This window comes from Arachis ipaensis, chromosome B10, assembly GCF_000816755.2.
Source record: "Arachis ipaensis cultivar K30076 chromosome B10, Araip1.1, whole genome shotgun sequence".
Lineage (NCBI taxonomy): Eukaryota > Viridiplantae > Streptophyta > Magnoliopsida > Fabales > Fabaceae > Arachis > Arachis ipaensis.
In genome coordinates, this window is record NC_029794.2 from 129,374,515 (window position 1) to 129,400,237 (window position 25,723).

Genomic DNA, 25,723 nt, shown 5'->3' on the forward strand with positions numbered 1-25,723 from the left:
TACACCTACACCAATTTAATTTAGAGAAAAAAAAGTGAATTAACAGCTTTTATCAATGTACTACGAAACGACGTCGTTAAAATTTGAAGAATAAGATGATTTTGAATTTTGTTTGTTTCTGCATTTGGTGTCTGTTTTCCGTATCGGAATTGAACCGGGAAATTCATTCATTCAAAAAGCACACTCATCATCATCCTTCCAATTTCATCATCTTCATCACCCTTCCACACAACCACCACCACAGCCACCGTTACTGCGGCCACAGCCATCGCAAATCCACAACAAAAGCCCCAAAACCTTTTCAGACTCACCGAAAATCTTGAAGTGAAAGAATGAATGAAAATGGAGAAAGAAAGTTCTGTGTGTGAAGTGATGGATCCTCTCGCCAACTATTGGGGTCTCTCCCTCTTTCCCCAAATAGTATCATCTTCTTCTTCTGCTGTCACTACTTCTTCCTCTTCGAAGCCCTACGATCCCAACTACGATCTGGACTCCATCCATAACCATCTCCGATCCACGGTACAATTCCACTTCAACTCCTTTCAGCTCATTTTCACTTTTTATTTTTAATTTTTTTCCGCAGGTCGGAATTTATTCACTAGGTGTTGTCAATTTTCCAATTATTGTGTCTGTGTCTGATCTTCTGTTCCAGCTAAGAGTGGCATTTTAGGGTTTTGAGTAAATCACCAAAGTGCATTGTGTGTGGGCAATTTTTGTTCCTTTCTTTTGGGTGAAATTCGACGGGAGTAAGTTACTTTGCTACTTTTTTATGTATGAATAGATGGTGTGATGCATGGGTTTCAAAATTTGAGTTCATTGTTTGACTTGAGTTTTTATAAGAAATGAAAAAAGCAGAAGAATTAGAGTGGTGATATGTGAAAATCCTGGACTGTTTGACTCTGAAATCTCGAGTGGTCCAGCATGTCATGAAGAAAATGATAATCCAGCATGTCATGAAGAAAATGATGTTGTTGCTGAAGAGGTTTTGGAGTTTCCTCGAAAACGGAGACCTGCTTTAGGCCTGAAGCGTGCTCGTTTCTCTTTAAAGCCAACTAAAATGTAAAACTACCTTCTCCAGGCTCACCCCCAATCCCATCCCTTCCCCCATTTTGTCATGCTGAAATTTTTTTTTTTTGAATTTGTTTCTCTCTTATTGTTTTGACAGTCAATCTGTTGAGAGTTTGATACCAAGGCAAGACCTTGATAAACTGAAAGATCCAGTGGAATTCTTCTTGGCCCATGAACGGCTAGAAAGTAAGTCACCATATTTCTTTTCCTGTGTACACATTGGATGTTGTTTCTAACGTTTTCTCTTGTTCGGTCTGCATTTGATGGATAGATGCAAAAAGAGAGATACAAAAGCTGACGGGTGTGTCACTTGAGTCAAATCCGTCTGATACTAGCACTAAGCCGCGACAACGTCGACCAGGACTTTCAGGGAATAATGAGAGGTACGATGCTAATTGTTAAATAATCAACTCTCATTGCCTTGTTTATGATGTTTGTCATCCTTTTATTTTTAGTTTGTTAATATTCGTCATAATATCATATGGCTCAGGCGGGTCAAATACAAGCATCGGTATCCAAAAGAAACTTTTGACAATAACAATTATGGTCCACCCTCTCAAGAGGCAAGTGAATCTGTTTGTCTTGACTCTGTTGGTGAGAGCGCAGACGAAGGTGGAGCTTGTATTACTCCGCTGGAAAATGAAGTAATTGGTAAGTGAATGACACTCTACGGAGCACAGGTTGATTTTTTTTTAATCTCTCTTGGGTATATGTTATTCGTCAATGAGTTTTGGCCTTCCCTCCTAGCATTAGTTGCTTTACATTTCTCTGGTTTTCTAGACTTCAGATATTGATATGATGTATTTTGCTGCAGATTCACCTGCTATTGAAGAGAACAAGACCAATGACGTACTGGATAGATTGCTTCAATGCAATTCTGAAGATCTAGAAGGGGATGGAGCAATGACTCTCTTACAGGAGACTTTACAGATCAAACCAATTGCTTTAGAGAAATTAGTTGTTCCTGAGTTCCCAAATAATAGCCAAATTCTTGATATGAAATCATTGCATGGGAACTCATCAAAGCCAAGGAAGAGGAAACCTTTGTCCAACCTCGATAATTTATTGACAGGATTTAATAATAGGACGCCTATTAGACAGGACATAGGATGCCTCTTGCAGCAATCAGGTTCACCTACCCCGCCAAGAAGTCCATTTGCTCTATTACCTTTGTTGCAGCAGCACATTTCACGCGCAGAGCCATCAGTGGATCCATTTGCAGCTGATAGAAGTGATCCTTTATCCAACAGAACAAATTCTCCAGTCCCTCTGATACACCAGGAGCCCAATCTTATTGCTTCTGGGAAGCCGTCAAATGTACACTCTGCAAACATAATTGATGATGGTGTTGCCATCAGTAAAGCAAATTCAGCAGGTGACACGGTCAGGAATGGCTCCAGTTCTTCTGGAGAATCCAAGGAAGATCGTTCTGGGATGGTACCCACTAAACTGAAAAAATCCTTATTTGAAGAAATAATTGCAACAAATGAGACACATTCAGTGGAAGAGACCATCAGAGATTGTGCTATTACACCCCAAAAGTCCGTGGAGGATAATTCAAGGCAACCTCAGCCTGATGCTAATATTGAGTCAAAAGGACCTCATTTTGGCATGGACGTGGATATTGGAGACAGTGAGATGCATTCAGTTGAAGACACCATTAGAGATTGTGCTAGTACACCCAAAAAGTCTCTGGAGGATAATCCAAAGCAGCCTGAGTTTGATGCTAATATTGTGTCAAATGGTCCTCATGTTGACATGGATGTGGATATTGGAGACAGTGGTATGAATGTGCTAGTACACTCTGCAAACATAATTGATGATGGTGTTGCTATTAGTAAGGCAAATTCAGCAGGTGACACAGTCAGGAATGGCTCCAGTTCTTCTGGAGAATCCAAGGAAGATCGTTCTGGGATGGTACCCACTAAACTGAATAAACCCTTACTTGAAGAAATAATTGCAACAATTGAGACACATTCAGTGGAAGAGACCATAGGAGATTGTGCTATTACACCCCAAAAGTCCGTGGAGGATAATTCAAGGCAACCTCAGCCTGATGCTAATATTGAGTCAAAAGGACCTCATTTTGGCATGGACGTGGATATTGGAGACAGTGAGATGCATTCAGTTGAAGACGCCATTAGAGATTGTGCTAGTACACCCCAAAAGTCTCTGGAGGATAACCCAAGGCAGCCTGAGTTTGATGCTAATGCTGAGTCAAATGGTCCTCATGTTGACATGGATGTGGGTATTGGAGACAGTGGTATGAATGACAGAGTAGGGATGCCAAATATTGAAACAAGTGGACCCTGTGAAATCGAGGATGACGTATGTTTATATTTCAAGCTTTTTCATCCTGAATTGTGGCAAATTTTGTAGCTCTGAATCAATCTATGTTTTGATACAGGCAGAGAATATGCAGGCACATGCAGCTGCTGTGCCATCAGATGATTCTAATATTAACCTGGTGAATCCTCCAGGTATGCACATTTTTTCATCTGGTTCTGATATACATGCACAATGGCTGGTTAATTCATGGCTGACCCCAAGCCATCTCTATAATGTTTCCATTTTGTTATTTTAATTAAGAAAAATAGAGTAATAAGACAAGTATGTTCTTGAAATTTTTTGTGATGGGCTTGAGTCCCTAGGGAAAAAAAGTATCAAGTAGATTTTTAAAGAAACATTACGATCAACTTATAAGTCCCTGAGAGAAAAAAAAGCTACCAAGTAAATCCTGAAAATTTGCAAGGGTGGACTTATGGGTTAGAAGGATGAATTGTGTCTAATATTTCAATTTTCTAGGGACTTATAAATCTCGTGTTTCAATTCTCCTTTCTCCAGGGATTTATTTGGTACTTTTTTTTTTCTCAAGACCTATAATTCCATTACAAAATTTTGAGAGATTTACTTGGTATTTTATTTTTATTTAAGGGCCTATAAATTCGCAAAATTCTTTAGAGATCTACTTTTCCTATTACTCAAAAAAATATTTTTTATTGTTATTTTCTTCCCATGAGATCTCTTTGCCATAGTCATTTAATCAATTCACTTGAAATGAAATGCACCTTTTTTTAGCAGTTTGGTACACTAAGCCAGTTTTATCTTAAATGCATAAACAACTTTATTGATCCCTTGTTTTCTGCAAAACAATTGTCATACTTCATCACCATTTAACCTATGGTTTTTTAATCTTTTCTTCTAAGGATTCATAGACTTAATTTACCTATTGTAGAGAGTGTGTGTGTGTGGATTTGTTGAAAACTGCCAGTTTTCGCTTTTCGATAGAGCTGAATGCTGCCATTAATTTTATCAATGTCGTTGGTCTTAGCGGGATAAGTTTTGATTAATTTTGTTGTTTACACATTATGACAATTCAGATACTTCCCTGATAAATTATTTTGATCTGAAATCAAGGGAGGACATCTTTTGTGTATTACCTTTAGCTTTACTGTTGATAGTTCTAAGTCAGTTGTTTGTATGGATTAGCAGATCAGTCAGACACTACTGGGTTTCAAGCCAATGATTGTGATAAAGATTCCAGAAGATCAGATGATGGTTCAGAACAATGTTTACAGGTTAACAACTTTGCTGCTTTCCTTTTTGTTCCCCTTTCAGTCTTTGTATTTGAATCTCATTTCAATTATTCGTTATATCATGTATTAGCAAGGTAGATAGTAGCCTCTATTCAAACAGTTTCTTGTCTTGAACTAATAATAGGTTGGGCTTTTTTTTTTCATTTCCTTGCAAAGCCAAATTGTACTATACAATGAAGACTGTTAATAGACGGTGTGAAATTGAAAAATAATTGCAAAAGTTATGGTTTTGAATTGGTTCCCAAGTTAGCATTTGTTGAAAATTAGAATGTACTAGTAGCACTTTTTCTTCATTTTGTGCCAAATTGTACTATACATTTAAGACTATTAATAGACAGGGTGCATTTAAATATAATAATTACAAAAGTTATGGTTTTGGAGCTGAATCTCTGTCCCTGGTTACAGGAAAAGACAGATGGTAATTCTTTGCCTGATAATAGACAAAGGAGAGATAGGTGTTCGAGAAAACAACATATAGATAGAAGTCTTTCTCGGAGGCAGTCCCTTGCAGGTTTTCTACTGCTCGTTGATCTCATCGATTTATTTTCTATAATATTTCTGTTATAGTCCTTAACTTACGCTTTATCTTCCCAGCTGCCGGTACATCATGGGAGGCTGGACTAAGGAGAAGCACCAGGATCAGGACAAGGCCTCTGGAATATTGGAAAGGGGAAAGAATGGTGTATGGTCGCGTACATAATAGTGAGTATAATCGTAATGCTTTATCATGGGAACACACTCGGTGAAGCTGGAATTTAGCTTCATCCTTTATTTATTGATGGTGGAAATGTTGCTATACTTGATTTCTTCCCTTACTATTTGTTGTCAAGTCCACAATCTAATCTAAAACATTTCCAGTGTAAAATATTTTACAGTTACAAATGTAACCACTGCACTGGGTTGTTTGCTCGCTTCCAAAAATTGTTATGAAATCACCGTATAATAGTCTGTTGCCAATTAGTGTAACATTTTAGTATGTAACTAAGTATTTTACAAGCAAATGGGTCAAAGATTCTGCATTATAGGAAAAAAGCTGAGAATTTATTATTGGCTGTATCAATTAGCTTTGAGTGTGAGGTGAAGTTGTGAAAGTCACTGTCCTTAGATGTTTTTTACTTGTCCTTGGCATTGTTCGTTGGGTTGACAAAAATTTATCTGTGCAGGTTTGGCCACTGTCATTGGGATTAAGTGCATTTCACCAGGAAGTGATGGGAAACCCACTATGAAGGTGAAATCTTATGTATCCGATGAACACAAAGATCTTTTGGAGCTGGCTTCTCTATATTGAAAGTAATGAGTTTAGTCGATTTATGTTTTTGAACGTCCTAATTTTACTTTGCTCTTGTAACAAAGAGGGGAGAATGTATGCTCTCTAATTCGCCTTGCTACTATTACAAGAAAGAACTTCCCCCTTCTCAAGTTACTCCTCCCCTTTGTTGAAACACTCTCATTGGGAAAACGGACATGTATAAATGGATCTTAACTTGTTAATTGCACGATAGTCCTGTGTTTTCTTTTATTAAACAAAAATATGTTGCTTTGGATTAGAAGAGATCGATACGTCTTATAAAGTTAAGGATTATATCGTTTTATCATTTATTTTTTTTGTTAGAAGTTAGGTGATCTTTGGTGAAAATTGACAGAGACAAACTTGGGTATTTTTTTCGGAGTTCGATCCTTTTAATTTTTCTCTCACCATATATTCTATAAATGGAACTAAGAAGAAATACGAGAAATAAAAAAAATTAAAAAAAATTAGAGATTACACTTTATAGTTTACACATTTAATTAAAAAAAATTAAGAAAATACATCTCTATTTGTTTATAGTGCCAAAGCAGTTTATCTGCCTTGTCTTGTGGTCACCTACTAAAAAACGGAGTAGGCTACTGCAATTTGTCAAAATTATATGGGTTAAATATGGTCGGTCCGGTCGAGCAATATTTATTGGTCAATAATAGACTCTTAAATGGAGTTTAGATCGGCAAGAAATTAGTCCTTAATCAATGGAGTTAGAGGATAAAAAAGAAAAATATACCCTCTAAATTCTTAAACCAAATTCACCAACATGCCCTAAAATTCTAGGAAAAGCAGTAATCCATCTACTATAAACTTTTCCATCTCACATGGAATTTATTCCTCAACAATAATTACACCGACTGACTATGCAGCAAAACGAAGTATCAAATCAAATCATAAATACTTCTTCACATACTTCATCACATTATTATTACAAAATCCAAACATACGCATACACCTTCACATCAAGAAACGAAATTTAACTTTAATTGATCTTGATCATCATCACAAATCATAAATTACACCTTGCTAATTAAATAAATTAACAAACCCTTGTGTAGTCACCACAATTTTGGTTAGATCCACGACCATTTCTGGAAGGCAAGCAGGTACGGTAACCTTGTTTCCGAGGACAATCAACAGAAGGACCGTTTCTGTTGCTGGTTTTTCCGGTCGTTGACTGACTCACATCGTAGAGCATTCTTGCAGCATGAGAACTCATCGAGAATTCTGACTCCAAATCGGCTCCAATAAGGCAATCATCACCACCTTCACAGTAGTTTCCATAAGAAGAAGAACTGCAAAGGAAGATGATCATGAAGACCAGTGCCAGAGAGAAACCCTTATTCTTCATTTTTTCTTATTGAGGATGGTGATGATTAACAACTTTGTCGGCAGCTTTATTTGATGGAGGAGAAGGACAAAGGGGGTTGTGAATTATTGATACTATCTTGTGAATTTGAACGAGTCTTGTTGGAGTAAAATAAGAGAGGAATCTTTTTGCAACCACCACTGTGGGTGGTAGAGTGGAAAGTTTAAGGGAAGAACAAACATTGACTTTAGAGATATATGTCAAATAACTACCTTGTTTTTTTTTTTTTAAAAAAATAAAAACTAAAACTATTTAATTATTTATTTATTTTTTAAATCAATTTATTAATTAGAAAACTATTAATAAGGAAATAAAATTTTAAAAAAATGAACGATTAAAAAGTGCTTATTGATGAAAAGGATTTTCACAAACTAAAAAAATCTTGATATTTTTTGTTTTGATCATTTAAATAAAATATTTAAATGAAATAATTTAGGTGGTTTGCAGAAAGCGGGGCTGCTTAAGTTGAGGGAAATAGGTAGGTGAGGACTCAATTTTATCTAAGAAAAAAGTGGATAAGGTCTAGCTGTCTTGATTTAATTTGTGGCCATTTATTTTTGCAAAAACTTCTTTATTTTTAAAATGGACGGTTGTCGCTGTTGTTACTTGTGTTATCATCAATAAACTTCATTTGGAAAATGTTACAATGCACTAAGCTAAATGTGGTGTATGGGTATGGCATGCCAATCAATAGAATGAAGGAAATGTCAATTTCAAAATTTTAGTCCTATTTTTCTAGCTGTAACTAAAATTTGAGAGAATTTATGTTGCGCAAATTTTAATACACTTGTTAAGATCATCTATCATGTACTCTAAACGTATAGGTTAACATTATAAATTAAAAAATTTTTAATAATGCTCCACGTCCATATAAAAAATATATGGATGTTATCCAAGATTTTTTTGCTATACGTGCCTCTTCAATCTTCAAATCGTTTGTGATTCACGCGCCACATATAACGTAAACCTTCTATGGCTTTTACTCAATGTAAACCTTTCTTCTCTGCTTGCATTTTCTTTTTTATAGGCTTCGCGTTATAGGCTTCGTCGTTCTCCTCTACTCGCGTTTTCTTTCTTGTTGTTCTTCTTCTCTACTCGTGTTCTTCGTTATAGATCTGGATTGACTTCAACGTAATAAGCTTCGTCGTTCTTCTTTTTCTTTGTTTTCTTCTTCGATATGGACTTTTGAATTGAAACAATGAATGAATAAACTTCAAATAAGTTGAATGAGAACGATTTGGATTATTCAATTTTGAATCGAATCCAATGGAATGCAATTGCTAATTTTATTTGAATTGAATAGACAGAGGTGTTCTGAATCTGAATTGAATTGAATTGAATTGATAATATCTAAATTGTAGACAGAGGTATTTTGAATTTGATTTTGTATAATAGATTATGTTTCGTTCACTGAGTACTACACAATTGTTTCACCGTGAGTATGTACGGTTCATCATGTAGAAAGCTGTATGAATTTGATTTTATATAATGGATTATGTTTTGTTCACTCAGTACTATAGAATTGTTGCTCCATAATGACGTTTTTGGTTCATTATGCAGAAAGCTGTTTGAATTTGAATTTATATAATTGATTATGTTTTGTTCACTCAGTACTATACAATTGTTTCACCATGAGTACTGTATTCGGTTCATTATGCAGAAAAATTGTTTGAATTTGATTTTATATAATGTATTGTGTTTCGTTCACTCAATACTATACAATTGTTTCACCATGAGTACGTGGTTCAGTTCATTATGCGAAAACTGTTTGAATTTGATTTTATATAATATATTATGTTTCGTTCACTCAGTACTATATAATTGTTTCACCATAATGACGTGTTCGGTTTATTTCTGTTCTGCACAATTCAAAACTCTTCCTCTTCACCTTCTACTGCTTTTCACCAGAGAGAAGGAGGAAAAGACAAAAAATACAGCAGCGACAACAACAAAAGAATGACGATAAAGAGAAAACACGTGAAGAAGAAGGAACGCGAAAAAGAAGGAGGAGAATGAGGAGAAAGAGGAACGCGAAGAAGAAGGCGAAGAAGAAGAAGACACTTCGTGCATAAACGAGCGTGAGAAGAAGAAGAAGAAGAGAAGAGAAGAGAAGAAGAAGAGAAGAAGCGTTGGACAAGAACAGTCGTTTTGTGTGTTGGGCACGTGTATTACATGTTTCATTTAATAGTATTAGATTTTTTTGGTGTTGCCGTGTTGGGTCAACTTGGATGGACTTGGATACAAAATTACATGGATATGTAGCATGACCCTTAGATTTTTATTAAAAATACAAAAAATTTAAATTTTTAATATATTTATTTTATATTTATTGAATACAAAAATTTAAAATCTTTCACGAATAATAAATTTATTATGGGTCTTTGAAGGTTGTGGTAGGCTTAGAGAAGCGGGGTTGAATCTATGCCTTCCTTTTAGTTGCTGTTATTACCCTTTTAAACAAACTTTCAATTCAGGTTCTGTTTGAACTTTGCAGCGGAAATTTATGAGACAATTTATTTTTGTCTCATGAAGATCAGAAAATAGAACTCAGCAGAGAAGAGAAAAGCTAACACCAGCATGTATCCTGGTTCGGTTGCCTTATGCTATGCAACCTACATCCAGTCTCCTCCACAACTATGGAAGAATTTCACTATAGTTAACAGTATTACATACACCAATTTTACAGGATTAACCCAATCCTTTCACACTCAAGTTCTAACCTAACTTGACATTGGCTATGCTAATACCTAACTAATCCTCTTAGTGCTAACCCAACTAAGAAAGGGATACCTCACAGGTACGAGATACAAGACATAAACATACCTAAAGAAATCAGAAAATAACTTTAGGCTTTTCTCTCAAGTGTATCACTCAGCCTTTTTCCACTCATGGCTTTTACTTGAGTTCTCTCAATATGCCTTTTCTCTCAAGAAATTACAGAAAGATAAACATTGAAAAGTAAATTACAATCTGTAAAACATGAAGGATATTGACTTCATCAGCAGCCTCTTTGCTATGTGCAAAACCAGATTTGCAAACCTCAGATGCAGTTCTTCAGTATTGGCCGAATGCTTCTTTGAAAGAAAGCATTATCTAAGTAGAGGAACTTCTAAACATAACACTGTTTACACACTCTGGTTTTCTCTCCTTACCTTCTGAATGAACAGCAAGCTTCTTTTATCTCTTTGCATGTTGCTAGGTTCTTCTTCCAAGGTCAACACCTTGAGCCTTGAGCTTCACCAACTCACAGATTCACTTTTTCACCTTAATCCTTAGAGAAGAAACTTTCCTTCTGACTTCCTCATCTTGACCGAAATCCATGAAACAACAACCATAGAAATCTTACAAGTTTGGATTTGTTGAGATGACTTCTGCCTTTCAAGCTTAGTTTCTCTTTCTTGCTTCTTTGGTGACTATCTTGGTGAAGAAGCTCTTTCTCTCTTTCTCTTTCTTACTTTTCTGAAGCTGATTTGACTTGGTCATAGAGAGATGAACGTTGCACTTTGAAAGAGAGAAGACTTCAATCTTACAAGAGAAGCTTTGTGGGATGGATACGGGCTTGGATTGGTTTTCCATTAAACAACCCGTTGGTGTCTTGCCTTGCTTGTTTGAAGAAATTTTGCTTGAGATGAATGACTTGGACTTGTCTTTATTTTCACTTACCATTCAGCCCATTAGCATAAATCTTTTGTTTGATGTTGGGCTGCTGTAACACTTGTTTTTAGCCTGCATCACTTATCAAGAATAATCAAAACTAATTGGGTGATTAGCCCACTAATCAAATGTTTGTCATCATCAATTCTATTAATTAATTTCTTAACTCAACAATCTCCCCCTTGATGACAAACATAATCAAGCAATGATCAAAGGAATTAAAATTTTGATAAAGTTAGAAAACTTTCCCTTTGATGTTTCTTGCTTTAGTGTTGCTCCCCCTTTCTTTTTCAAGATTAGCTCCCCCTGGATTTATGCTTTCTTCTTTATTCATGTTTCACATTGTACTTAAAGAAAGCACAATAAAGAACTATGCACTTTTATCTTGTCTAGGGGATAACATATAAGCAACACCACATAATTAGCCCAACATCAAGCTAATATCATCAGCAAGTGAAATCATACCCAAAAACACCCAAAAAACTAAAACAAAACACTATTGCTATTGCATTGCTATTACTCCCCCTTTTGTCATCAAGGGTGGATAATGAGCAAGATCCACAAAAACAACATTAAGAGTCCTGCAAGAAACGGTCAGCCCACAGTCCAAAGTTCCAACTAAGCCAACAAAGGTATTAATAGGTATTACAGTCATCCAACATAATAACTAGGCATATAGTAGCAAAATAAACAGAATTCATGAGACAAAAAAAAAAAAAGAGCAGCAGCAGTTTTTATGAGACAAATCCTAGGCATCAGAACCATTTCCCTCCGAAGCAGCTTCCTCTTCAACATCAGTGGAAATGTCTTCATCATTGTGAAGGTTATCAATGAAGGTCATAAGCACAGCCACCCTATCCCTTGATTTCTTCAGAAAGTTCTCATGCTTGCTAGCTAGTTTCCTTTGTTCCTTGCTCATGGCAATCAAGTGATTTGATTGGGAAACAAACTCTTGAGCGACATCCTTGACCACATTCAGCAAAGCAAATTTCTTTCCAGTTGAGATGGAAGTACCCTTGGTGGAAGGAGGAGGAGAGTCATCAGGAATGAACTCTTCATCATCATCATCTAGAACCACTCTCTCAGATCTAGTTGGTCATTTTTGCTGTTTCACTGAACCACAACCTTTTAGGTATGAATGTCTGTTTTCATAATCCTCATTTGACAGGTCAACACTAAAATTCTCAAATATGCAAGTTAAAAACATGCCATAAGGTAGTGTTTATCTTTTATACTTCGAACAGAATCAACCATGTATCTAGTCATCAAGTAGGCAAAAGAGATTTCTGTTTTAGTGATTAGGGCATACAAAACAAGTGTGTCCGTGTAAGAGACCCTTTGATATGAACCACTTTGAGGAATCAAGATGTGATTAACAATTCGGTGCAACTGAGCACGTTCATATCCTAGGGCTTTGTGAGTGGGTGTGATGCCATCAATTAAGGAAACATGTTCACAAATGTGAGCCAAAGCATCTTGGTAAGAGATACCAACCCCATCATCCCACTTTACAGAAGTATAAGCACACGGCCCAACATCAGTGTACTTCAAGGAGTCACTGATAGTTTCATTATTCAAGATAATGTCTCTGCCCTTAACATACGAATGCACACTTCCTTCATGGTAAGTCATGTTTGCATAAAATTCTTTGACCAACTGAGGATATACAGGTTTTTTTATTTTGAAAAGATGATTCCAGTCTAAAAATTCCAAATTTTCAACAAAAGAAAAACCTTTCTTTTTCAAATCAGGTAAATCAGCCAGAAAAGATGGACATAGAGTACGATACTGAATAACTCCCTCATAAAAATCGTGGTTCATGGCAGATTTGAAACGATGGGGGTTAAACTCTGAGTGAGATGTCATGTAGTGTGATTTGTGAGCAAAAGGATCAATGTCTGGTTCTCTAACAGATTTGAGAGGGCGATGAGGGTTACCTCTTTGTGATCGAACAGGGACAGACCTTGACTTAGGTTTTGTTGTCTCAGGAACAGGTTCTTCAACAGCAGGACGCTTCCCCTTGGATGAGCCAGGTTTCGAAGAGCTTGGTTTGGAGGGCGTCGTCTTAGGTGGTGGCGTCGGCTTGGCAGGAGCAGGGTGCCTTGGAGTGGTCTTGGTTCGCGCCATGGGAATCGTGCGTGGAGGAGAGGTAGGAGGAGACAGTGAAGGTGTGAAGGCTCGGTCTTGGGAGCGAGTGGAGGGTTTGGATGGAAGTTTATACACCTTTTCTCTAGGAGGCTTGTGTGCTATGGTTTTCTTCCTCATTTGGTGGTTTTTTATTTAAGAAGAAAGAGAGTAATGTGGGTAGTGGTAAAAACCGAAGGGATAAAGAAGGAGTTATGGAGGGAAGAGAGGGAGTGTTGGTAACCGTACCCAAAAGCAAATTTCTAAAACCATGCAACTGCATCACCATTTGAAAAGACTTGAAAAGACATGACCTCATACAAGAAAGGTTTTATTCAATGTTGTCAGAACCGGACCGACCCGGCCGGTCGGACCGGAAACCGGTGCTATAACCGGTTCGGGCGAGACATATAACCGGACAAGGAATCAAACCGGAATGACCCGGATTGAACCGGCCGGGTTTGGTAAGAACCGGAGAACCGGCGGGTTTCATTTAACCCGGGCCGGTTTGAACCTTTTTTTTTTTTTCCTTTTCGCTGGAAACGACGTCGTTTCCTAATAAAAATAAAATGAGCTGCTGCTGAAACTAACCCTAGCCTCCATCCGTCTCATACCCTCATTCACTGCATCTATCCCCTGTTTCCCCCTTTCCCTTCCCAAACGGTTACTTTGGCCATGAGAGCTGACAGCTGAGAGATAGAGAGTCTGCTACTCTGCTTCAGTTCGTCGCCGGCGCGGAGACTCAGCAGCCAGCAGCTTCAGCCAGAGTTCGTGCGCCACTCACCACCGCGAAGAAGCAGTCGCCTCCTCGTCGCCTACTGCCTCCAGGTCGTCAGTCGTGAGTCGCCACCTCCTGTCTCCCTCTTCTCTGCTCTGCTCGTCCCTCTATCCCTCCAGGGTCCAGCCGTCCAGCCGTCCAGGTATGTAGTTTTAATTTTTTTCATTTTTTGAAGTTAATTTTCAATAATTTATTACCGAACTACTACTGAATACTGATAGTTAGAAACTTAGAATTAATTGATTATTGTAGATTGATTATGTATGCTGGTTTCTGTTTGATTTCTGTTAGAATTTACCCAAATTGGTTGTTCACATATGTTTGATACTTTGATTTCTGTTTGATTTTTGTATGTTTTCAATACTTCCACATGTTTTTCTGTTTGATTTTTGTATGTTGGCATTACTTTCACATGTTTTTCTGTTTGATTTAGTACTGATAGTCAGAATTAATTGATTATTGTAGATTGATTCTGTATGTTGGCAGATGAGAACATGAATACTTCCACATGTTTTTCTGTTTGATTATCCATTGTTGTTAGATTGTTATTGTTATCTGTTATAGTGTTATATATGTTGGTTGATGTTGTATATTATTCTTAGTAGTTAGTGGATTGTTGTTGTGGATTATTCTTGGAGATTAGTGTTATATATGTTTGCACACATAGGACACTCCTTGATCCTGTTTTTTTAAGCACTTGTTTGGCTAAGCCTTTGATTGCAGTCACATATAGCTTGAGTAAGGTGTCAGAGTTCATAGCTCCAATTAGGATTGTTACTCACAAGGGATAGAAAACAAGATTGTGATTTGGTGTGTGGAAAACAGGTGACTTGATAGTATGTCCAGAAGGAACAACTTGTAGGGAGCCATATCTATTAAGATTCAGCTCATTGTTTGCTGAGTTGCTGATGAAATAGTTTCTGTGGCTATGAATGCTCATGTCAGCATGTTCTATGGGACCACAGCGGCAGGCTTGAAGTGTTGGACCCATCTTCTTCTTCATGAATCCTCGGCCATGTTACCACATTCACATTATGTTTATTTTTAGGATTTGAGACTTAATGTTTATTAAAATGTTATTGGAGATATGTTTTTTAACTGTTAATTTTTAAGTTTTTAGCTATTTTATACGTTTTACTTATGTGGGACCGGGTTAACCGGTTCAACCAGTGACCCACCGGTTGAACCAGTGACCCAGTGACCCAGTAACCTGACCGGTTCGATCACCGGTTTGGTTCTGACAACTATGGTTTTATTTGATTTAAAATTAAAATAGGAAATTAATTTTAAAAATTGAAAAACAACAAAATTAACCTGAAACACTTTTTGGGCCAAAATTAAATCCACTTGAAAACCTTTTGGGCCACAAAACATTTAGTAAAAACCTTCTTGAAAACTGAAACACACAAGTCATCAAAAATAACAAACAAGATTGTAACATTCATATTTGGGCCTTGAAGTGGTATGAATTTAATGAAACACATTTGGACCACTCTTGATCTGCATATTGAGGTTGGCCCAGATTGAGGTTCATTTGAAACAAGCCCAGAACATGCTGACTTGAGGGAAACGTTTATCACCTGCCCAGAATTGTCTCATGCCTGTTTATGAGACAAAAAGCTCCAGCAAATACATCAGCACTTTTCAAATAAAGAATCATAATTCAAAATTCTTAGACAAGTCCTAAGCATGCAGAATCTATCCTCAGCTAATGGTTTTGTAAAAATATCTGCTAATTGCTCCTCCGATTTAACAAATTGAATACTAATATCCCCCTTTTTGGACATGTTCTCTTATTGAGTGAAATTTCACTTCAATATGCTTAGTCCTAGAGTGCAAAACTGGATTTTTAGAAATATTAATGGCACTCATATTATCACACATTAAGGGAATATTTTCAGCATTCAATTTGTAATCAGCAAGCTGTGTTTTTAACCATAAAAGCTGAGAACAACAAGAAGAAGCAGCTATATACTCAGCCTCTGCAGTGGATAAGGCCACTGTTGGTTGCTTCTTGCTTGACCAAATGTTTAAGGACTTCTCAAGAAAGCAACATAAACCAGAAGTGCTCCTTCTATCAACTCTATCACCCGCAAAATCTGCATCACAATAACCAACTACAGAAAAATCATCAATCTTAGGATACCAAAGACCAAAATTGGATGTGCCATGAACATATCTAATGATCCTCTTGACTGCAGAAAGATGTGACTCTTTTGGTTTGGATTGAAACCTAGAACACAATCCAACACTTTGCACAATATCGGGCCTAGAGGAAGTTAAGTACATAAGGGAACCAATCATTCCTCTATACCTAGTCTCATCAACATCTTTCTCAGTTTCTCCCTTATCTAATTTAGAATTAGGATGCATGGGACTTCCCATGGGTTTGGCATTTTCCATACCAAATTTCTTAACTAATTCCTTGGCATACTTCTCTTGATGAATGAAAATACCTCTTTCAGTTTGTTTAATTTGCAGCCCAAGGAAGAAATTAAGTTCACCCATCATACTCATGTCAAAATCACTTGTCATGAGTTTTCCAAATTCAGAACAAAGGGATTCATTTGCTGATCCAAAAATAATGTCATCAACATATATTTGGACTAGAATAAAAGAATCATTAGAGTTCTTGATGAATAGAGTTGTGTCAGTGGTGCCTCTTTGAAAGCCATTTTTTAAAAGAAAAGAACTAAGTCTCTCATACCAAGCTCTAGGAGCTTGTCTTAAACCATAGAGAGCTTTAGACAATTTGAAAACATGATCAAAATGCTCTTTATTTTCAAAACCAGGAGGCTGCTCCACATACACTTCTCTATCTATCACTCCATTCAAAAATGCACATTTCACATCTATTTGATATAATTTAAAACCACAATATGCAGCATAAGCTAAGAGAAGTCTTATAGCTTCCATTCGTGCAACAGGGGCAAAGGATTCATCAAAGTCTATTCCTTCTTCTTGATCATATCCTTGAGCCACTAGCCTTGCCTTGTTTCTTGCAATGCTACCATCTTCTCCCAACTTGTTCCGAAATATCCACTTGGTGCCGGTCACTTTCTTTCCACTTGGTCTTGGAACCAAAGTCCATACTTGGTTCTTTTCAAACTCAAGAAGCTCATCCTCCTTAGCTTTAACCCAAGAGGGGTCACTGAGTGCTTCCTTGACGTTTTGAGGCTCTATTTGTGAAAGAAGGGCAATGTTTGATCCTTCATTTGCCTTTCTAGTGGAAGACCTTGTTTGCACTCCATGAGAGACGTCCCCAATGACAAATTCCTCAGGATAATTCTTCAAGAATCTCCATTCACGAGGTCTGGTGGACTTGGAGGCAGATTCATTCACCAAGGGATTCTGGGCGCTGCTGGCTGCAGAATTTCCTTCAGATTCATGAGACAAAATGAAATTGTCTCTTGAATTTTCAGCATTTGCAGTTTCTGGTTCAGCTTGTCTAGAATTTTCTTTTTTCTGATTTTGAGCAGTTTCATCTTCCTTTTGAGCTTGATTTCCTACATCACAATCTTCCAAAATGCCTTGTACCAAGTTAGTATCACAAAATGTAACATGTATGGACTCTTCAATAATTCTAGCATCTTGATGATAAACTCTATATGCTTTACTAGTTGTGGAATATCCTACAAACAAACACTCATAAGCCTTTGGATCAAATTTTCCCAAATTTTCTTTGTTATTTAAAACAAAACATTTGCATCCAAAGATGTGCAAGTAATCTAAGTTTGGTGGGTAGCCTTTCCAAAGTTCATAAGGGGTTTTCTTCAAAAATTTCCTTATGATTGTTCTATTTAAAATGTGGCAAGCTGTGTTAACCGCTTCAGCCCAAAGGAATTTTGGAACATTACTCTCACAAAGCATAGCTCTTGTCATCTCTTGTATGCTTCTATTTCTTCTTTCCACAACGCCATTTTGTTGTGGTGTTCTTGGACAAGAGAAGTTGTGAGATATTCTAAATTCCTCACAAAAGGATTCAAACAAATTATTTTCAAATTCAGTTCCATGATCACTTCTTATAGAAGAGATTTTCAAATCCTTTTCATTTTGAATTTTCTTGCAAAAAGGTTCAAAGGCCGAAAAGGCTTCATTTTTGTGTGCAAGAAATAAAACCCAACCAAACCTAGTATAGTCATCCACAATTACTAAACCATAATGTTTACCACCTAGGCTTTGAGTTCTTGTTGGACCAAATAAATCAATGTGTAGCAACTCAAGTGGTCTTTTAGTAGAGATGTCTTCCTTTGGTTTAAAAGAACTTTTTGTTTGTTTTCCCATTTGGCAAGCATCACAAGTGATGTCTTTGTCAAACTTTATCAAAGAAAGACCTCTTACTAATTCTTTCTTTACAAGTTTGTTTATTTGAAACATACTTGCATGGCCCAATCTCTTATGCCATAACCACTTTTCAGATTCTTTAGAGTGAAGACAAGCTACATTTTGATCCTTTAGTTCATCAAGAGTAAGTCCATACATATTATTGAAATTCTTGGCAACAAACATCACTTCATTTGTCTTTTCATTAACAACACAACATTCAAGCCTTTTGAAAACAACTAAATATCCTAAATCACACAGCTGACTTATACTCAAAAGATTGTGCTTTAAACCACATACCAAAAGTACATCATCAATGAAAGTAGATTGCTCATTACCTACTTTTCCAACAGCAATAATTTTACCTTTACCATCATCTCCAAAGGTCACAAAACCTCCATCATACTTATTTAGTTTGATGAAGTAGGTTGACCTTCCAGTCATGTGCCTTGAATATCTACTATCCATGTACCACATGTCCTTTTTGTTCTTGGATGCTAAGCAAATATGCATGATGAGTTTCAAGTAGCCTTAGGTATCCAAATTAATTTGGATCCTTTGAAGTTAATCCATCTTGGTTGCCCAAGTGCATTGAAATCACAAACAACATTGTAGACATTGTTTTCTACAACTCTCTTTTCAATGAAGCATTGTGCATATGAGTGACCAAATTTCTTGCAATTAACACAATGATTTTCTGGTGTGTGTTGCTGAAACTGATGTGAGTTATATTGCTTGAAATGATTAAAGTTTTGAAATTTTCTGGTTTTTGGAGGAGATGCATTTCTTTTGACAAACTGATTTTTATTAAAGTTATTCCTCTTTGCAAAAGCATTTTCACCAGAATTTTTTTGAACATTTTTACCTTTCGAAAATGAAGTTTTGTTGTAAAAAAATGGTTTCTTGAAAGCAGCCTCATTTTTCGAAATGTAACCCAAACCTGGCCGGTTTGAATTCGGACCAGTTCTTGGTGAAGGCTCAGCTTCATTTGTGTATTCTTCATCAGATTTTTCTTCACATGTTGAAACATATCCGATACCTGATTTGTTTGGTATGGGTTTGGTATTTGATGAAGAGGCCACAAATTTTATAGAGGAAGTGTTAGAAACTACATCTTCCTTGGCTATGTAGCCTAAACCATATTTTTCAAACAATGGCCTTTGACTTGCAAGTAATTTATCCAAGTTGCTAGAACCTTGAGCAAATTTTGCTAAGTCACCATTCAGCCTTTTGATCATATCATTTAATCTTTCATTTTCAGCAATTAACTCATGGGAAGGATCCACAATGTGCTTTCCTTTTAATTTTTCAAGTTCAGATTTTAGAAATCTGTTTTCTTCAATAATATCCAAAGCACATTCAGTTTCCTTTACTTTTTCTTTTAAAAATTTATTTTCAGCTCTTAACACATCTCTTTCAGATCTGCATTCATTGTATTTATCAAGCAGTTTTGATGTGTTTAAAGTGAGATCATCAATAATAGCATGCAAGTCCTCAATGGTCAAATCATAATAGTTTACCTCATCAAAATTGTTGTTTCCAGCCATGAAGCAGTCTTTGTCATCTCCTTCAGATTCTTCTTCTTCATTTGAGTCATTCTCAAGATCCTCCCAAGCTGCCATGAGTACTCTCTTCCTTTCCTTCTTTCCTTTGTCCTCCTTTTTGAGCTTTGGACAGTTTGACTTGAAGTGTCCAGCCTCCTTGCAATGATGACACGTCACCTTGCTCAAGTCTATTTTGTGCTCCTTTGAACTTGAACCCTTGTATTTGCCCTTGCTCTTCATCATTCTTCTAAATCTCCTAGCAAAAAACAAAAGTTCGTCATCTGAAATACCATCACTAGACTCACTCTCTTTTGGTTCTATTTGTGACTTGAGGGCTATTCTCTTTTTCTTTGAGTCTGTGTTTGTGTGTGTGGCTTCATAGGCAAGGAGTTTTCCTCTCAGCTCATCATAGGTTATGGGACTTATGTTGTTACTCTCGGTTAGGACAGTGGCCGTGTTTTTTCACTCTTTTGTGAGGCTTCTAAGGAGTTTTCTCACTAAGGTTTGTTCTGCATAGTTTGTACCCATAGCATCAAGGTTGTTGATTATGATTGAGAATCTCTCAAACGCTTCATCAATGCTTTCTCCATCCTTCATGCTAAACATCTCGTACTCTTTTCGCAGCATATCAATCCTCGTTTCTTTTACTTGTTTGGTGCCTTCGTGTGTAACCTGGAGTTTTTCCCAGATTTTTTTGGCTGTCTTGCATCTAGACACCTTCCGGTACTCTTCAAAGCTGATAGCACAGTGAAGAAGGTTGATTGCTTTAGCATTCAGCTCTATCTTCTTCTTATCATCTTCATTCCATTCAACTTCTTCTTTTGGAGTCACCACTCCGTCAGCACTTGTTTTTGTTGGGATCTTTGGACCGTTCACGACGATCTTTCATATGTTGTAGTCAATGGATTGGATGAAGATCCTTATCCTTTCTTTCCAATAGGAGTAGTTCTTCCCGTTGAAGAAAGGTGGCCGGTTGTTTGACTGGCCTTCAGTGAGGGTGTAGGCAACTGTGGTTGTGCCCAAGTTGTTCGCCATTGGATCTTTATGTTTTCGGTTCATTATGCAGAAAGCTGTTTGAATTTGAATTTATATAATTGATTATATTTTGTTCACTCAGTACTATACAATTGTTTCACCATGAGTACTGTGTTCGGTTCATTATGCAGAAAAACTGTTTGAATTTGATTTTATATAATGTATTGTGTTTCGTTCACTCAATACTATACAATTGTTTCACCATGAGTACGTGGTTCAGTTCATTATGCGAAAACTGTTTGAATTTGATTTTATATAATATATTATGTTTCGTTCACTCAGTACTATACAATTGTTTCACCATAATGACGTGTTCGGTTTATTTCTGTTCTGCACAATTCAAAACTCTTCCTCTTCACCTTCTACTGCTTTTCACCAGAGAGAAGAAGGAAAAGACAAAAAATACAGCAGCGACAACAACAAAAGAATGACGATAAAGAGAAAACACGTGAAGAAGAAGGAATGCGAAAAAGAAGGAGGAGAATGAGGAGGAAGAGGAACGCGAAGAAGAAGGCGAAGAAGAAGAAGACACTTCGTGCATAAACGAGCGTGAGAAGAAGAAGAAGAAGAGAAGAGAAGAGAAGAGAAGAAGAAGAGAAGAAGCGTTGGACAAGAACAGTCGTTTTGTGTGTTGGGCACGTGTATTACATGTTTCATTTAATAGTATTAGATTTTTTTGGTGTTGCCGTGTTGGGTCAACTTGGATGGACTTGGATACAAAATTACATGGATATGTAGCATGACCCTTAGATTTTTATTAAAAATACAAAAAATTTAAATTTTTAATATATTTATTTTATATTTATTGAATACAAAAATTTAAAATCTTTTACGAATAATAAATTTGTTATGGGTCTTTGAAGGTTGTGGTAGGCTTAGAGAAGGGGGGTTGAATCTATGCCTTCCTTTTAGTTGCTGTTATTACCCTTTTAAACAAACTTTCAATTCAGGTTCTGTTTGAACTTTGCAGCGGAAATTTATGAGACAATTTATTTTTGTCTCATGAAGATCAGAAAACAGAACTCAGCAGAGAAGAGAAAAGCTAACACCAGCATGTATCCTGGTTCGGTTGCCTTGTGCTATGCAACCTACATCCAGTCTCCTCCACAACTATGGAAGAATTTCACTATAGTTAACAGTATTACATACACCAATTTTACAGGATTAACCCAATCCTTTCACACTCAAGTTCTAACCTAACTTGACATTGGCTATGCTAATACCTAACTAATCCTCTTAGTGCTAACCCAACTAAGAAAGGGATATCTCACAGGTACGAGATACAAGACATAAACATACCTAAAGAAATCAGAAAATAACTCTAGGCTTTTCTCTCAAGTGTATCACTCAGCCTTTTTTCACTCATGGCTTTTACTTGAGTTCTCTCAATATGCCTTTTCTCTCAAGAAATTACAGAAAGATAAACATTGAAAAGTAAATTACAATCTGTAAAACATGAAGGAGATTGACTTCATCAACAGCCTCTTTCCTATGTGCAAAACCAGATTCGCAAACCTCAGATGCAGTTCTTCAGTATTGGCCGAATGCTTCTTTGAAAGAAAGCATTATCCAAGTAGAGGAACTTCTAAACATAACACTGTTTACACACTCTGGTTTTCTCTCCTTACCTTCTGAATGAACAGCAAGCTTCTTTTATCTCCTTGCATGTTGCTGAGTTCTTCTTCCAAGGTCAACACCTTGAGCCTTGAGCTTCACCAACTCACAGATTCACTTTTTCACCTTAATCCTTAGAGAAGAAACTTTCCTTCTGACTTCCTCATCTTGACCGAAATCCATGAAACAGCAACCATAGAAATCTTCCAAAGGTCAACTTGATCTGAGCCCTTGAAAACCAACTTGGTTCCCAAGTCTTGTTTAAGACCGTAGATACACAGCAGGGAAGAACAGAAATCCTCTTTCCCTTGTATCCCATTTCGGATAGAGCAGAGAGTTGGGAAGAAGAGATGTAACCAAGTTGCATGTATGAGGAAAAGATTTACCTATAACCTAAGCTTGATTTGGTTTGGATTTGTTGAGATGACTTCTGCCTTTCAAGCTTAGTTTCTCTTTCTTGCTTCTTTGGTGACTATCTTGGTGAAGAAGCTCTTTCTCTCTTTCTTTTTCTTACTTTTCTGAAGCTGATTTGACTTGGTCATAGAGAGATGAACGTTGCACTTTGAAAGAGAGAAGACTTCAATCTTACAAGAGAAGCTTTGTGGGATGGATACGGGCTTGGATTGGTTTTCCATTAAACAACCCGTTGGTGCCTTGCCTTGCTTCTTTGAAGAAATTTTGCTTGAGATGAATGACTTGGACTTGTCTTTATTTTTACTTACCATTCATCCCATTAGCATAAATCTTTTGTTTGATGTTGGGATGCTGTAACACTTGTTTTTAGCCTGCATCACTTATCAAGAATAATCAAAACTAATTGGGTGATTAGCCCACTAATAAAATGTTTGTCATCATCAATTCTATTAATTAATTTCTTAACTCAACAGTCTTTAAGAAAATTTATATATTGTAAAAAATAAATTATGCAAAAGCTTCTAAATTTAATAGAAAAACTTAGGAAAAATAATCATTTGTATTTATGAATTTTGTAAATACTGACAAAAGTACCAATCAAATAAGAAAACAAACGTCATATCTATGAAAGATGAATTCCATATAACAAAAGTATCCAAACCCTAATTTTTTGTTGATCTTTTAATAAAGTTTTCAAATTACCCAAACCTTACCATCTCTTCTTCTTTAAATTCCAAACTTTCACAGCCATCTGATAACTCCCAGTATAGAACAAATTACCATGATTACCCTTCACACCATCCTCTACCATCTCAAATGCCGAGTCTCTCTTCTCTTCAAACCCAACATCACCATCGTTCTTCATTTCCTTTGAACTGCAAACGTTGTAAAGAAGCTGCGTCTTCGGCACCTCTTTAAATCTGACAACCTCGTACCTCAGGTAACACCCACTTAGCTGGATCCTCGCCGCTGGCACATCACCGTCGCAGAGTTTTTCCGAGCATGTTTGGGATCTTGCTCTCACAGTCATAGCGGTCGGAGTTTGTTAGGCCGTCTCTGCATTGGTAGGCTCCGACGACGGCTGGCAGCGAAGTTCTTCTGCGAGGACTGTATGACAAGTGCGTTCAAGAGAGTTTTAGGTTCTAAGAGGCGGTGCCAGATGGGTCTTGAAGCTTTTGATTGGTGCAACCTTTGTAGATTAAGGTTGTGGTGTTTGAAGAGGAGGTTTAATTTGTGTCGGAATTTGAAATAAGAAGAGGAGGAGAATTGGAAGCGAGAGAAAGAAGATAAACGTTTGGAATTGAAGAGATATGGTAGTGGAGTTGAGGTTAAAGATAAAGAGTGGGATAATTTGAAAATTTTATTAGAATGTCAACAAAAAATTAGTGTTTGGGTACTTTTGTCACACGAAACCCATCTTTCATGAGTATAACATTACTTTCTTTATTTGATGGGTACTTTTGTCAGCGTTTACAAAATTTTTATGAATACAATGGTTGTTTTTCCAACAAAATTAAGAATATATTGGTGTCTAAAGGAATTGTTTTTACTAGTGAGGTTTAAATGGTATGAATAGAGAAAAAGTGTCTAAATCCATTTCAATTTATCTCTTTTTTTGGGCTTATTTGATGCCCTTAGATATAGCTCCATCCAAAATAGCTTAATTTAAAGGGAGGGTATAATTTATCTCTTTCCATTATAAAGCATGTTAATTTAAAGGGTTAAGTACGATTTTGCTTTCTAAGGTATAGGCCAAAAATTTTTTTTCGTCCCCAACTTTTTTTTGCATACAAAATCGTCCCTAAGGTCCAACTTGGTTTTAAAATCATCATTCGGACAATTATACCCTCACTTCACCCTATCACCATCTCACTCACCTGTCCCTCTCGATCCTACTCTGCTTCTCGGCTTCTCTCCCACTCCCCCTCCCTTCTTTCTTTCTCTCTTTTTCAAAGAATCATAAAGAAAATAAAGACGAACAACAAATTTCAACCTCAACCTCAATATCTCTAGCAACCAGTTCAGTGGCAATCTCCATTGGAACTACTCTCCAACAATGAAAGTTTCAAAACGAAACCCACAAAGAAGGAAACAGCAAACAACAATGGAAGTTTTAAATCAACAAGCAGAAATGAAGCAGAATGAACAACAGAATTTGCATTTCAAAGAACAACATAATTAATAAATCAACAAGCATGAATGGAAAAATATTTCCAATTCATAGCATCAACAGGAAGTAGAAAACAGAAGCAACATCAGAAGCAAAAACAGAATTGAAAAAAGAAGCAGAAGCATAATTGAAAAAAGAAATAACAACACAAACATAAACAAAATCTGAAGCATCAAAAACAGAAGCAGAAGAAACAGAAGTAGAAGAATAATGGATTAACAAAATCAAAAACAGAATCAGAATTGGAAACAATGTGATTAACAATGGATTAATAGAATCAGAATTCAAAACAATAGATTAACAAAATCATAATCAATATGATTAACAATGTAAATCAGAAATAGAAGCAGAATTGGAACCCTAAGCAGCGGCGTGGAGTAGTCGCCATCAAGCACCATGAGGGAGATGAGAGAGTGTGAGCGAGAAAGGGCAGAGAGGGAGAACAGATCGAAGAAGGAGAAGGGGGCCGCTGCACTATCACCGAGATTCTAACGTCATTGCCAAACAACCGCTGTTAAGTTCACCAAGAAGGATGATGAAGACAGCGAGTTCGGGAGAGAGCCATCGCCGAACTTCTAACGCTGTTGCCAAACCATCGCCGTTGAGTTTAGCAAGAAGAAGGACGATGAAGACAGCAAGTTCGGGAGAGAGCAACCGAGGGAGAAGACCACGCCGGAGTGGGAGCTGCCCCTTCTTCTTCCCTTTCCTTTCCCCTTCTTCTTCTTCTTCTTCTT

General features: G+C 36.8%; 1 protein-coding gene and 1 pseudogene across 1 annotated transcript; one reads left to right on the plus strand and one right to left on the minus strand.

Annotated features, from left to right (window-relative positions):
• LOC107621369 lies at positions 343-6,214 on the plus strand. The gene is made up of 12 exons (XM_021114706.1): positions 343-519; positions 584-645; positions 856-1,059; positions 1,166-1,254; positions 1,340-1,451; positions 1,559-1,719; positions 1,883-3,396; positions 3,476-3,548; positions 4,561-4,646; positions 5,070-5,175; positions 5,259-5,366; positions 5,828-6,214. The coding sequence occupies exons 1-12, from the start codon at positions 343-345 to the stop codon at positions 5,950-5,952; spliced, it is 2,817 nt and encodes a 938-aa protein (XP_020970365.1). The 3' UTR covers positions 5,953-6,214.
• The window catches only part of LOC110268495, a 24,890-nt pseudogene continuing 12,833 nt past the window's right edge, over positions 13,667-25,723 (minus strand).